General features: G+C 39.4%; 1 protein-coding gene across 2 annotated transcripts in view; it reads right to left on the minus strand.

The window, feature by feature from the left end:
* Nucleotides 1-1,022: 1,022 nt before the first annotated feature.
* galnt18b (UDP-N-acetyl-alpha-D-galactosamine:polypeptide N-acetylgalactosaminyltransferase 18b) overlaps nucleotides 1,023-14,738 on the minus strand; it is a 63,361-nt gene continuing 49,645 nt past the window's right edge. The window contains exons 7-11 of one of the 2 annotated variants that reach the window (XM_071515814.1): nucleotides 13,075-13,260; nucleotides 10,682-10,819; nucleotides 8,488-8,583; nucleotides 5,071-5,235; nucleotides 1,023-1,671 (exon numbers count right to left, since the gene is read on the minus strand). In XM_071515814.1, the coding sequence (XP_071371915.1) occupies nucleotides 1,525-1,671; nucleotides 5,071-5,235; nucleotides 8,488-8,583; nucleotides 10,682-10,819; nucleotides 13,075-13,260 (732 nt within the window). In that variant the 3' untranslated portion in view covers nucleotides 1,023-1,524. The remainder of the gene's footprint in view (nucleotides 1,672-5,070; nucleotides 5,236-8,487; nucleotides 8,584-10,681; nucleotides 10,820-13,074; nucleotides 13,261-14,738) is intronic. The other variant, XM_071515815.1, reaches the window with a different exon arrangement.

Consider the following 14,738-nt stretch of genomic DNA (forward strand, 5'->3'; position numbering starts at 1 on the left):
GCTAGATCTCAATGGGAAGACACATCATTCACCCAGGTTTCATCAAAATCAGGCCAGCACTTTCAGAGATGTGCACATGACTCATAGAGACAGACAGTTCCCTAGCCCCATTAGTGTGGAGTACAATTAGATGTGTGTTATTCAAAATTTATACATTGATATAAATTCCTGGAATTTCATTCCCTCCAGAGTACTTTTCTTTAGACCTAAAAAAAGAGAATATTTTGAAGCCATTTTATAGCACAAGATGATGTGCAAAATCAACAAGGGTGAATACTGTGTGTAGAAGCAATTGTACATACACACATCCTCTAATTTTAAAGCAGAAAATAACTACTGTTAGACTGGAAAAGGTAGTAAGTCATCAGGGCCACAAGTCAAATGGATTTTTGCATGAATCTGCATTTTTTGTCATTATTTTGAAAGGGAATGCAACTGCTGTGAATAGGAATGCTGTTTTGCAATGGTGAATTTCTTTGTGCATATCAAATATCAACCTCAAAAATGCATTCAAAATTTGAGCATGCAGAAGCGCTCTTATTGCATATATTAATATGTGTTAGTGAGGGAGGTCTTTTGATGAAAGTGGGTTTCCATGTATATTTAATGCCATGGTTTGCCTAGCTCTGCATGAATGTGGATGGTAATGAGGACTGGCATATTGAAAACAGACTGTGCCACTCCTCTCCTCCCTAGGTGAACACAACAGTCGGAGCAGAAATCAACCATGATTCTCAGCTTCTGCCCTTGCATTTGTCATTACAAACTGACTACATCGTTTGCATGATACTCCATTTTCGATCTCCTCCGTGTGTATGTGTGTGTGTGTTTGTGTGTATATGTTCCTGCGTGTGTGCGCACATGTGCACGTGCAATTGTGTGTGTATTCAATAACACTTTGGGGAACTGCTAAAAAAGAAAAAAAGGACACTTCCACACAATAGTTTACATCAGTTCTTTTACTATTATATATTATAAATATTTGGAATATTTACATTTAGAAAATAGTCTATTATTTTCAGATATATTCCAACATGTGGACATTTTCCCACAACTGTACAGCTGAATCGCATAATAAACCTACAAACCTGAGACACTAGAATAAAATAATTACAGCAGGGGACAGGTTCCAAAAGCTTGCTACATAGTAGCAATTATGAACAAAGTACAAAAAACATATTGGACCCAGTACAACTTTTAAGTCAACATAAAATCTGACTATATTTACCACAAAATATACTAAATATACTACATTGTCAAATCTGGCAATGCAAAATATCTGCCAACTATGGCTGATCCTGTAGGCAAAATAAAATGTTTAACATTTATTATGTGATGTCAACTGCTGATCAGAGGACATTGTGGTGCTCGAAATGAATGTGTTCAACCATGCACCACTCTCCCCTCCTCTCAGACTCCTCCCCCTCCACAGACACACACACACACACACACACACACACGCCAAACACACAACTCCGTCCAGTCCAGTGTGCTATTCTCTCCAGTGTTGCTTGCATGGGCTGATCATAAGGAGCTGCTAAGCAGTACGTTGGTGATGAACCATTTCTGTCCAGTGCATTTTTGGAGAGCCAGCTGGTACCCAAACTCGTTGTCAGTGCTCGCTACAAGCTCTAGGCATCTCTTTGATTTCCTGTTCTGAATGGATCCTCCCTGAAAGATAAAAGCAGGTAGATTAAATTATGGTGGACTCCACAAGAATCATTTGTGTGCACAATGTAGCCGTTTGGCTTCCTCAAACCCATACTGCTGTGAATGGATAGGGATGTGAGTCGTTAAAGCACCCTAAGCTGTGTGCCTTTTGGCTGATTCACATTGACATCCTCATTGGGCCAACCAGATAGCATCAACATGGTCTCCAGGCAAAAACAACAATGTATTTGCCATTGCAATCATTAGCTTTCTTAGTAGGAAGGCCAAGATTTTCAGATAATGCACTGGCTGAATAGATTGAATCAATAGAGGAGGACAAGACACAAACACACACACACACACACACACACGCACTACACATAACAGACACACAATATCTGAGAAAAACATCTGACATTAAAAGTGTAATAGAAATCACCTTATGCTATGTAAAAAAAAAAAGGTTTTGGAGTCTTCCCATGAGAGATCTACTGTATTTCTAATAGTCTGTAAACTCAATCTCAGCCTTTCTCACAAATATCTTGTAAAACCTGAAAAGATATTAAAGCAAGATTAGTCTCGGAAATAATAGCAAAAAACAAAACAATGCACTAAATGTTGAAACCAAACACAGTATTCTCTATGTCTGTGTCACATCGTATTGGCAGGTAACATGCTCATTATGAATAAAAATGCATTGCACGAGGCTTTCATGGCCAACTGGAGAAGGACCCAGTATCTGGTCTACAGTTGTAACTTTTTATTCATCCAACTTTCACCATAGCTTGTCACCTAGTTTTGACTCGGTTCAGACTGTGTAGACCTCTCGCTCTTGCATCAGGCTTATAACCTATTTGAGAGTGTCAAGACATATTGCAATGTAATTTTCAATGTTGCAAAACTACTCTAAATTCAAACCATGGATTTTTGTGATTTAGCAAGCCAATTGAAACCTGAAGAGATGCAGGGAGAGCGAGTCTTGGTGTTTCCATGTTTTTGCTCCACTCAGCCCAGGACCAGTTTAGCCCACGTTTCTAACCTTGTTTACCTGTAAACTGGTTTGGGGTACATATTTAGCTGTGAAAGGGTTAGAGTTTGGGTTACCTAATCCTACCTAATTAAACTAATTGCTTCAAATTAAAATATTTGTTTCAAATCTATAAATAAATGTTAGGCTTATGGGCTTATCTATGCCTCCTTTTCCTTCTTTGGATTACCCCTGTATCTTGTATTTTCCAATTTACTGACAAATGAATTGTAGTATATTTATGAGAGCATTGAGTTGATATGAACAAATTCAAAATATATGATAATGCACATTTTTTTGTGTGCAGTCAGTGACAAAATGAATCTTTAAATGCAGTCCCCTAGGTGACTTGAATTTGAGAGCTCCGCTCTGTACCGCTGTCTTGCCACCCGTCACCAGGGCAAACATAAACATGTTCTTCTACATATAAAGTGCTTGCTGCTCAGATTGGACAACTGAGTGACTGTTTGCATCACGCCATTAAAGAGTGGTGTGAAACAATTTAGAAAAACTGTTATTAAAATGTTATTTAAAATGAGATATGTAAAAGACAACATATGGGACAGACTGAAGAAGATGTCTTTGATTTGTAGAAGGATGAGAAATATGGTGCTGACAAGGCTGGAAGAAGAAGGAAGCCTTTAACGAAAAAGAAAGTATGGTCCAACAATTTACAAAGGAGGGACTTAATATGACAGCTGAAAGGGTTGCCAGGATCTGAATTGAGAGAGCACATCAGTTCAGCAAAAAAGATTCCAGCATGCCCTGATGAAATGAGGCAGGATTTTCTCATTACAGTGGCAGTATTGGCAAAGGGCAAGTAACTGAAGGGGAAGCCCTCAATAGTCAATACACTGCAGAGAGAATTGTTAGGAGAGTGCTCTTTTCAATACTGTGAGAGCAATGCAGAATGATGTGGAGAAAAAAGACCTGACAAGTATTGGACAAGTTGTACAGACTGTGAACTAAATTGATCTTTGTGCCTTTCCAGGTCAGTTAGGCCTGTCTGTGAGACCAAAGAGACACATGGCATGTTTCTGGACAGATAACGGACTGATAATAACTCGTGGAGTAGGGCATTTATGGACCGATATGGGACACTGTTGCTTGTCCTCACTCCCCAAACTATAAACAAGATTATTATTAATGTTGTTGACGTTGCAGTAAATCATTCATAGACCTTAACCACAATATTCCAAATGTTCCCTCACTTTATACATTTATCATTTAACAGCCGTCACAGCACCCATTAAGACACATGACTAATCTTTACATGCAAGCACATATTACATTTCTTACAAATTATGGCTCATCACAACCATTTCTTTAAGGATAAGGAGAAGAGAAAGCTGTTACAGTAGGTGGAGGAAGCAAACCAAATGTTGATGCACATTTAACCAGGAAGAGATTAAGACAGTAGCTTATCTTCAGTCCATTAACTTTTGTGCAGAGCGCTGTAACATTAGAGTTAAGGTGAAAAAAAATCTCTTTCTCTCTCTCATTGGCACAGTGCTGTGCTCCCTAAAGATGCTATGGTTGTATCAAGGCAATCTATTTCTACACACTTTTCAGACATGCAGTTGAAACTGTATGAATAATTGATGCCTTACTCCAGTGTCGTCATATGCCCCATCCTTAAATTATATAATGTTGAATCAAGTAACCACTTAAAGTGGAGCCCATGAACATATGTGACATATGAGTTCAAGCATACAAAACCTTTAAGGACACTTAAGGGCCACTGTGTTGTAGAACCACAGGATATAAATACAGCTGTAGAGGCAGTTCAACAGTGACCTGTGTGGCATGGTCAAAGGAATATTGTACTGGTTGTAAGAATAAGTGCTTCAAGCCCTCTAATACAAGCCATGTTTGAGGGTTTCATACATATTTGGCTAAAAGAAAAATGTGAAATCCATAATTGACTCTACCAGTGGAGCAGTGTTTTGAGTCTTTTAGTGTCCAAATCAAATCCAAATCACCCACTCTCACAGATCATTTTGTGAGGTGGCTGTTGTTCTGGTAAAATGTCGCCTGCAACCACAGAGCCGCTAATGAAGACAGAGAGAATCATTATGATGCATTTACTCTTCATGTCTAAATGGGTTGCAGGAATTCAGGGAACTCTGTGAACTATGAATCTCTCTTTCAGTCTGGGTGCCCCTGTGTCCCTCCTTAATGAAACTATGCCCAGCCACATCAAATAGCCGGCCCTACTTTTGAACAAACATTAAAATCCTTATGTGACCCAAGTTGCCTCCAAAATTGGCTTTACTGCCACATTTGCAAATTACCTTAATTGATGGCTGCAGATAAGTATTGTGAATTTTGACCTCATGTTTTCTGACTATTGCTTTTTTACCATCTGTGGGATAGTTTGGATAGTTTGTCACCTGAGTGAAAAGCCAGTGGAGCTTCATGCGTTTGGCTGCAGCATAGCTGCACTCAATGAGGCGCGGTCTGCTGTTCACATCCACCAGGCACTTGTTGTCATCGTCGTCAACGGTGGGACTGAGGATCCCGACATGTAGGTGCTGAGTACTGGTGTAGTACACATTCTGGAAGAACAGAACATCCAGTTATAAACACACTCTACAGGACTACACTGTACATTCAGACCACTGGGAGTTGGCATTTAGATAATGACCCTTCCAGTGCTGTATATGAAGCCAGAGGTAATAAACTATCACTCAAATGTGGCTCGCTCTTGGGGTTGTCTTCATGAGGTTGACTTACACACAGGAAGCAAGGTTATTCATACAGCTGTTCTGACTGAACGGAGGACAAGGCAGGATATGGCAGGGTACACGAAACAGCTCATTATAACTCGAGGAATGGTGGATATGAATTGACCAACTAAGAGAAATCCCTGGTAATTGTACCCTCCTCTCATGCAATCCTTCCCAATTGTTTTTTTTTCCAAGAGCACTTGTGTGCCCATATTTAGCTGACAGAAACTGAATATCAATTGCAGGAAAAAACAGGAAAGGTATCTGTTTAAAAGGAACAGGGTTAGCGGTGTGTGAGTGTGTATGAGAAGAAAGAGAGAGAGAGTGTGTGTGTCTATTGTTCTAGTGGCATGAAGCTGTTTTAGTTTGGTATGCACACAGTGATTATGTACACAGTGAAAAGCAGAAGTGATGAAAAAACAGTGACAATATCTGATGATACAAAACAGAAAGAAGATGTGATAAGATACTAATACGTACAGGTCAACAAAACAAACAAGCAAAAGAACGACAACAAAAAATTGGAGAAGACCAGCAAAAACAACTGAATTGGAAGGCAGAATCCAAATGACAAAAGAAGCGTTATGGTAGAAAACGGGACAAGAACAATGAGATCAATAGATTCATAAGGGAAATAGCAAAAATAAATAATGATATCATAGCCAGCCAGCAAGTATGTGTGCTAATGAGTGGGAGGGTGTATGTGTGTGTGTGGGAGAGAGTGTGAGTGTGTTAGCATGTTCACATGTGCAGATGGAGTCAAGGAGGAGCGAGAGAAAGAAAAGGTGAGTGTTGTGATACTGAGACAAAACTTCAGGCAGTTTGGCTCATCAGACAGGTCCTATGTATATATTTTAAATTGCTGAGAGATGCAGATTCATTGGAAATGTGAATGTACAGTAACTGTTGAGATCCTCTATATCTTATGGAGAATTGAGTAGTCTGAAATCTGGGAAAGTGCAGGCAGTTTAGTGTCTGTTGTTGTAAGTAGGAACTTAAGCAATAAATTTAAATTTTGAAGGTAAGCGATTCTGGTTGATGTACGCATTTATAAATAAAAATACAGGTTAAATATATACTTATGTTGAAGACAGACAAAATATTTAGTTCACAAAATGGTGGTGTTGAATATTCAGTCCCACTTCTGTGGCTAATCTAGGTAACAGTTGTATGTGAGGTAAGGGTTAATCAAAATAAAGTATTAAAAAGTTCTTGATGAGCCAAGCTGCTGATTTTGCTGTTTATACCAAGAGACTGTCACTTTATTCCAAATAAGGTGTGTATTGTTTTTCAAGCTCAAGGTTTCATCAATAATGACTCCCAGGAATCCATTTGATGAAACTTGACTTATTCTTTAAAGTGGAGACATGGCTATGGGAATTTGTTTTGCAATATTTCTTGTTCTCCCCCCAGTTTCCAATTATTTTGAGAGTATATATGCCCATGGTTTGATAATTGAAGGACACACCTTAGTTACCAGAAATGAACTGATCTTATCATAACCTGCAGCTGAATGTTTCATTTTGGCAATTATTTCCATGACTTCTTTGGCAAGTCTGAAATCAGTGTCTCAAAGGGAAAACTGCAGATGCCCTTTTCCTGTACAATTTCTAATCTAGGTAGGACTAGGTAGAGAGCAGACAATTAGATAGGGATTGTGTCTGGTATACTTATATAAAAGTATACTTCTTGACCGATGCTAGCAAACAGTTAGAGCAGTCTGTATTTCATTATAGAGGCAATCCATGGACTAATTCCAATTGTAGTGATGGGGCATTTAGAAGATGGGACAAATAGAACAGGTTAGATTTCACTTGCAAAGAGACCCAAAAGAGATCCCTAATCTCTAGTGCTAGTGCTACTCTAATCCTTTGTTTGATATGTTTGGATGAGAGCCATCACAGATTTATAACATTAGCAAGTTTTAAGGATAGCTGGGTCACAGGATGGGCTGTAGAAGTTTGTTTATGTTTCCTGTGTGGAGTTTGTTAAGGAAAATGTGCAAAGTGTTCTGGGATGATCAACTTCTACAGGCTTTCACAGTTTAGCTGAAGTCCTCACTAAAGATTTCTCCTCAGTTTCAATTTGCACAGCGGTATAAATATCAATACAAGTGCAATGACTGTGAAACATCTCCAATGCATTTATTTGAATTGGGAAGGATAACGGGAGAGTGAGCCTCGCTATATAAGACAACTTTACACCTGTCAGGGCAAGGTTAAATAATCTGTGAAACGACTCCCTGAAAAGAATCCCTGAAAACAATCTCCTCACCCATAATAGGATCAAGGGATCAATAGGAGTTGAAAGAGGCAACGGCTAGAGAAAGTAAATGATAAACAAGTTGCGCTTAAATTTGAAGAAATTTGATGTCCCTTTTCCTGGGCTGAGATTCATTCTGAGCAAAAATTTAAAAATAATGTTTTTGAAAACATTATTGAAGTGACTGATAACAGTGACACATGTAATAATGTGGAGCGAGCAGCTGTACTGAGATTGGGCTCTATCAGGCTGGCAGAGGCACAGTGTGGTGGGACACTCCCCATTATCCAGCACACTGTGCCCCTAGAATCTGCAGCTAATTTCTGTCAGGATAATGGGAAAGTAAACCTTTTCTAAATATGACATGAAAATGAAGTAAAGTTAGCTGAAGAAATGAACAAATGTTCTGTGCAACTTCTGTAGAAACTTGATATACTCTAACTTTATGAAACAAAATGGATTCCACTTTGTGCTCGGTCAATAATGTGGCATTTTAGTCTAAGAGGAATTAAGTTAAAATAGTTACGCTAAATTCAAGGTGAATGAAAAATGGAGACTTGTCATGTATTTAAAAATGATGAGCACTACTGCTGTTAAAGGAGAGAAAGGAGACCCTGGACCTGTTTTATACAGTAATGATGATCCAATCAGCAAGCAGATGAAAAGTAAATTGTTTTTCTACACAAAGGAAAAGGCTTTATTGAAAAGAAAAACCCAAGATGGGAATAAAATAACAGAGTGATATATTATTACTGGCTCTATGCTGCACCCTGTATGAAATAGTGATGTGGCCCGGAGGAGGCTTGGGAGTGGTGTTACCTGAGGTGTCATCCCGTGACAGAGATACAGGATGGGCACATTGTCAGTGTCAGGCCCCTGGTCCAGACACAGGTCACTCTTCAGAGAGTTCTTTAGCTGACACACACACACACACACACACACACACACACACACACACACACACACACACACACACACACACACACAAACAAAAAAAGGAGCAAAAGAATTGATTTGTTACTCATATAGCTGGTTCGGGGGTATGGTCAATTATGTTGCCAAAGTATCATACATTTATATGCACATATTAACCCAGGTATTAGCCATACTCCGGTTAAGGTGTTACTCGGGTTAAGCTGTCTACATGAACCTTTGATACCCTCCGATTGAGATCCCCATGGTAAAAACAGTTAACAGAATATCCCTGTTCACGTGTGATGTCCTGTCCACAGATAAAACCGTCTGCCAGCAAAAAAGCACGAAGAAGATGCAGCTGCCATTTCCTCTCTTCAACTCGAGTGAGCAATATGTTACTTCTACTACAGGGGAAAGAAATGATGATCCAAATAGTAATAGTAAGCTCTGCTCGCCCCTGTGTTTTTCTTTGACTTCAAAATGTGCCCATAATGATGCTGTGTGAGGCTGAGTTTGTGCAGACGGCATGAACCAAAAGTGAGAGGAAGGAAGATGTTTACATGCCACAGTAACCCGCTTAGTATCAGAGTAAGCCCGGCATCTTACCTGGGTTTCTCATAATTAGAGTATGAGCTTAACTGTGTTATTCTAACTGAGTCATGGCATTTACATGGGTCGACCCAAAAGTTAAGTTAAGTAAGACATTCTCCATGCATGTAAATGTAGCCAGTGAGACAAGGCCAGAATGTCATTTACAGATATCTCTCTTATCTCTCAAAATTAATAGTTATTTACAGAAAATACAGCATGAATTAGACTTGAGATTTAAGGCTTGAAATGTCTAAAATGTGAATCATGCTGCTAAATTAACTTGATGTTTATAATCTTTAATAAATATGCAAATCATAAGCTTTATGCTTGACGAACATGTATTAGCCTTTATAGGCCTAGAGGGTTATTCATGCATGTCATGACAAAGTCTGCTTGATTGGGAGATACAAACTGCACCGTCGGGAGCTCCAGGAATGGTGCATTGAGTGAGGAGTGAATTAGGTAAAGATGAGAGATCACAAGGACACAGGCAGGGATGATTCAACTCCCCATTGGCTCAGGAGACGTCTACTTCTATCAGATAATCAGTAAATCCACAGGCAGCACCCAGCAAAGTCCTGTGGAACTGTTAATGTCTAAACATTTCTCGCACTGGAGAGTGGAAAATAATGTGCAAGCCTTAATGACACCTGGGGGGACAACATTACTTTCAATAATTTGGGTGTACAGCTTTGGCTTTTGTCTTCTAATTCTGTGTTGAACAAGGCTGGCAATCTGCTATCGTGTAATGAGTTCTCAAACCGCCATGATTGACAAGCCCATCAACTGCACATACCAAATAAGGAATAATGAGGTCACCTAACTCTGAGACGTAATTTTAATAAGCCTGGCCTATTTCCTCACCATATCCATCTACCATTTGTGGGTTCGTAGGAGGGAATCAACCATAAAACATAGAAAGCAGAGCCATAATACTGCAGTCTATGTGTCACTGTACATTAAGGTGCATTGCAGTGATGTGAGGTGGGAGGACCATGGAAATAAAGCTGTTTGAGAACAACTTGGAATGGGCAAATAGAAATACTGCCAGCCTGGCCTGTTGGCTGTCATTTCTTCTGGCTTTACTGATTAACAAATTCAGTTGCATTTATAGTAGGCCTATTTCTATCTATCTATCTATCTATCTATCTATCTATCTATCTATCTATCTATCTATCTATCTTTCTGTCTATCTACACAGCTGTGGATGTTCAAACACAATGCAAAGTCCCTTGAATCAGCACAATAGAAAATTTGAATATTCATAGTCAGGTTCTTATTCACAATTTTTTTAAGTGAGTAGAAAAGTCTGTCTTCTACCATTCTCAGTGTTCCTGCACTCTTTTACCCTTTTCCACATTATGAGAGAGAGCAAAATGTTTGTGTTCCAACTGCAGCCACCCGAATCGTAACACAAGGGATTAAAACGATTTGCTCAGGCACGGTTTTAGCCTTGTTTTGGCTTTTGCAGACGCTGAATTGAATTCGTGATGAAGGGGCAGCTTACTACTCCGTATGCGATGGTGTCGGAGTACATCCTCATCTCGGGGTAGATGTTGACCAGGTACCATCGGAATGTTTTACACTGCAGCCTCTTCCTCAGAGCCTTCCTTTCAGAGATATCCCCGATATCTATCCCTGAGTCCTGAATTCCAACAAGTGGGCACACACACAAGCACACAAGCAAACAAACAAACACAAACACACAAAGCAGAAAACAGATTAACCATGGCTTGTGGAGAAGCGAATCAGATAAGCCTCAGCATGTGTCCCAGTTTGGTGAGAGAACGGACCATTGAGGAGTATTGTGCAACCTTTTACTGTGTATTTGACGAACCTCTGTAGAGTTTTCCCTGTGCAGACGGTGTGTCTGCCATTCCCCTTCACACTTCAGTCTCCTGCCACAATCTGCCCATTCTTCTGCCCACAGTATCCCATCTAACTTAACTGATGCCTCTTACAAACTCAAAGGCTGAACTTTAACCACATAGGTGCACCATCCAGTGTTGCTGATATGGCTCTGGGGCCGCTGCTTTCTATCTAAAAGAGATGGGTGTGGACTCATATAAACGCTGGCATAGTGTTGATTTTTCCCACTCTCAGCGGTAAATTAACACTGACAATTTTGCTCTGTAGTAAATTCATGAGGCTAAAGCTGGGGCTAAATTTCATGCTTTTTGAGTACAGACCCTGCTAAATGCCTCATTATTGACTGAATGAATTGCCTGCAGATGTTCATCTATTCATAGCATGGATTTACATATTTATACAGATTATGCAGTTGAAGAAGAAAACATAAACAAATACACATCTGCCTTTGAGGGAAGCAACCTAAGACAACCTAGTCCGATTATATTTTTTTCTAGTTTATTACTTGCGCTATATCCAATCCAAAGACCTAATAATAATCTTATCTTCTGGATACCCTGGGATACCACACTGATACTACAGCAGAAACATCATAAGTAGTATTTGCTTTTCATATAATCTAGATGCATTGCAACACTGTAGACTAACAGAAATTCTGAATATGGTAAATTGTTGATACAGCGTCTCAAACAGGATAATCCAGCATCAAATAAAAAGATTGAAATAAATAAATTGATATTTGTGTGGAAAGGGTAATCAAATGGATATAAATAAATAATATTTATTTATATCCATAAATAAATTAATAATTTATTTCTGTTTTATTTATTATTTCGCTCACGAATCACAGCATGAATCCATCTTTTATTTGTTTTAATTCATTTTCATTCATTATCCTTTGCATTGAAATATTTAACTCTTTATGTGTCTTTTTAGGCTTTTTATTTTATTCAATCATGGCATCATTTGTCTATTTTTGTATTTTCTGATTCTCCTATTTCGTATTTTCCTCTCCTTCTGTTTTCTATTTTATTATTTCAACATTATAATAAGAAGGGCGTGGCTAAAATGCAGGTGGATCTGACCATAGGCTCTGACATGTCATTGGCTAATAATCGCAACTGCTGAGGGTTTGACACACGAGCTGCCATAACGTTTCTGTAGCAGATAAAAAATGCTTTGTACATTTCTGTATGATTCAAAACATTAACATCTGTGTTCCCAGGGCCAAGATCTTCTCCCAGGGCAAGTTTTCAACAAAAAAGTATTAATGTTATCAATATTGATTTGGATGTAGCCTATGAGCCTTTTGGATCCATATCATTACTCTGTGGTCATTGTTGTGGGGAAGCAATTGTCTGGTCACTCACTCAAGCCCAGAAACCGTCCTCTGCCCCACACAGTATAGGCCCAACTCCACCTAGACAGTCTGTCCACTATATGCTGTTTGATTGACAGACCTCATTACCATATTACAGCAAAAAAATATTAAATAGGAGAATCAGAAAATAGGAAGTGCCAAAATTGAAATGAAAATAGCCTGCCCCACCGAATAAACTGCTAAATATTTCAATGTACTGGGACGTCAGAAATCACTGTTGAGCCTTCTGGAAGAGTCGTGGGTCTAATTCAAAGAAACATCTGTGATGGGAGGAGCCTACTTGATAACCCCAGTGACAGACAAACACTCACACACCCAACCCTGTAACATTTAGATTAGGTGGCTGGTGAATGGTGCTGCCTGTCCGGTGGTTCTGTAGATTTATGACAGCGTAGCCTATAGTCACTGTTTGTGGGTTAGTACATCATTATTTTGACATCTGACTTGGGCTTCTGTATGAATGCTGACCCTGGATTTTGGCACAAGAGATTGTAACATCAACTCCTGTGTATTGGTGAATACACACTACAGGATCAAAAAAATAAAATGAAATGTTGGCTTACTATGAGTGTAGCTTCTTCTAACTGACCTTATACGATCTGTGATATGCACAAAAACAACATTATGAAATGCAAGTCTCCACCACTCACCTCTTGAGGTAAGTTCCAGGCCATGTAGACATGGCTTTTAAACTCATCCATCCACACCTCCGCAACTCTGAGGGCGTTCCGCCGCACATGAGACGTTAGATCCTCTGTGTAGGGTTTGTGTGCGCGCTCTATATGGGCGATTCGGGCACAAGGCAGGACCTCAACGCTGCCCCCACACTGCCACACCTGGTAATACACATTACAAACACAAACGGCAAAAGACACTGTTATTCGCCTTTCCTGGTAATCAGTCTGCTTTGCTTTTGTGTGATAACCACATTTTATATTCCATTTTTATATTCAATTTCTATTAATTTTATCTTCAAATGTTCTATTTTTTTATTCAATTGTTATATTACATTTTATTTTATGTTCAATATTACTACGTAGCCTCAGAGTTGTTGTTAAACATGCTTCTCTTCCGGTTCATTCTGTTTTTCTTCCCCCTGTATCTAAACTCCCATTGGCTATTGCCTCAGATGTCTGTCTTGGACCGCTTCACACTACATGAGCCCAACCAGTCGGCAGTCTTGAGCCAGTTCACACTACAGAATAATCTGCGCCGACTGTCGGACCTGAGTGCCCCTCCCACCCCTCCCACCCCTAACTAGCCCAGATTCCAATCAGGCTTGGAATCTGCGTTAAAATCTCCTAGTGTGACATAGGCTTTATGCAGGGCTCTAAAGCAGATACATACCGTAATTCCCATAAGCACTGCGCATTGCAAAAAGCATTACATATGAATGCACAAATCAACGACCCAGCTGTTATTGAGGTGCTACTCCAAAGCACCTAATAAATTATCAATGCTGTGTCGGTCTAATGCACAACTCTAACACACACACACAAACAAAAAGTGTTTCTGTGTCTCCTTTCTTCAGTGTCAACCTTCCCATATGAGAACAAAACAAATCCCTCTGATCTACATTTAATTGTGCCTGGCCTGAATTTTTGTCTACATGACGCCCCTGCAGATAATCATTAATTGTCTGATGGCTTTCTTCAAATTAATTTGCAGAAATGAGTCATCGCTGTCAAGATGGAAATCTCAACCATTAGTAGTGTATGGCAGGCTTGAGTGTGGAGGACTGTGCACCGCTATTACATTTCAAATACAACTTTATACGGGCAGATATTTTTTAAAAGTGCACTGCTTCTAATGAATTCTAATTCAAATTGACCATCTTATTTGCATGGTGAATTGCAGAATCTGTTTTCCAGTGTGCTGCTTTAGTAGAAAGCATGGCTCAACAGTACTGCTGCAAACATTTTACCACCAGCAGATGGCGATGTGATAGGGGCTGAGAGCCATCGCTGCACCTTCCTGCTGCCAAACAGAACAGCAGTTAAAAGTAAAAATGAAACTGCATTATTGTGTAAACCAATGGGATATCAGTTAGGGAGAGAAAGGCAGTTTTATTTGATGGGAAGGGCAGAGGGGCGGGATTGTTAAAAAAATCTGTGATGGTTTTATTGTTTGGAATTGTGGAAGTTTACGCTAGCTAAGTACACAGTGTGGACCAGGAGGCGTACATGAAGTCACCACTCAAGATTTTCTGTTTTCCAGGAAGTAAAAGTCATGAGATTTTGATAGAATAGAATACATTTTTTGTCATTTTTTGGGCATAAATTGTATGGTATGATAGAATGAGCTAAAAAAAATT

Source organism: Centroberyx affinis, unplaced genomic scaffold, assembly GCF_046629955.1.
Source record: "Centroberyx affinis isolate AG114_WGS23_722 - 3 ecotype Tasmania unplaced genomic scaffold, CSIRO-AGI_Caff_v1 ptg000369l_1, whole genome shotgun sequence".
Lineage (NCBI taxonomy): Eukaryota > Metazoa > Chordata > Actinopteri > Beryciformes > Berycidae > Centroberyx > Centroberyx affinis.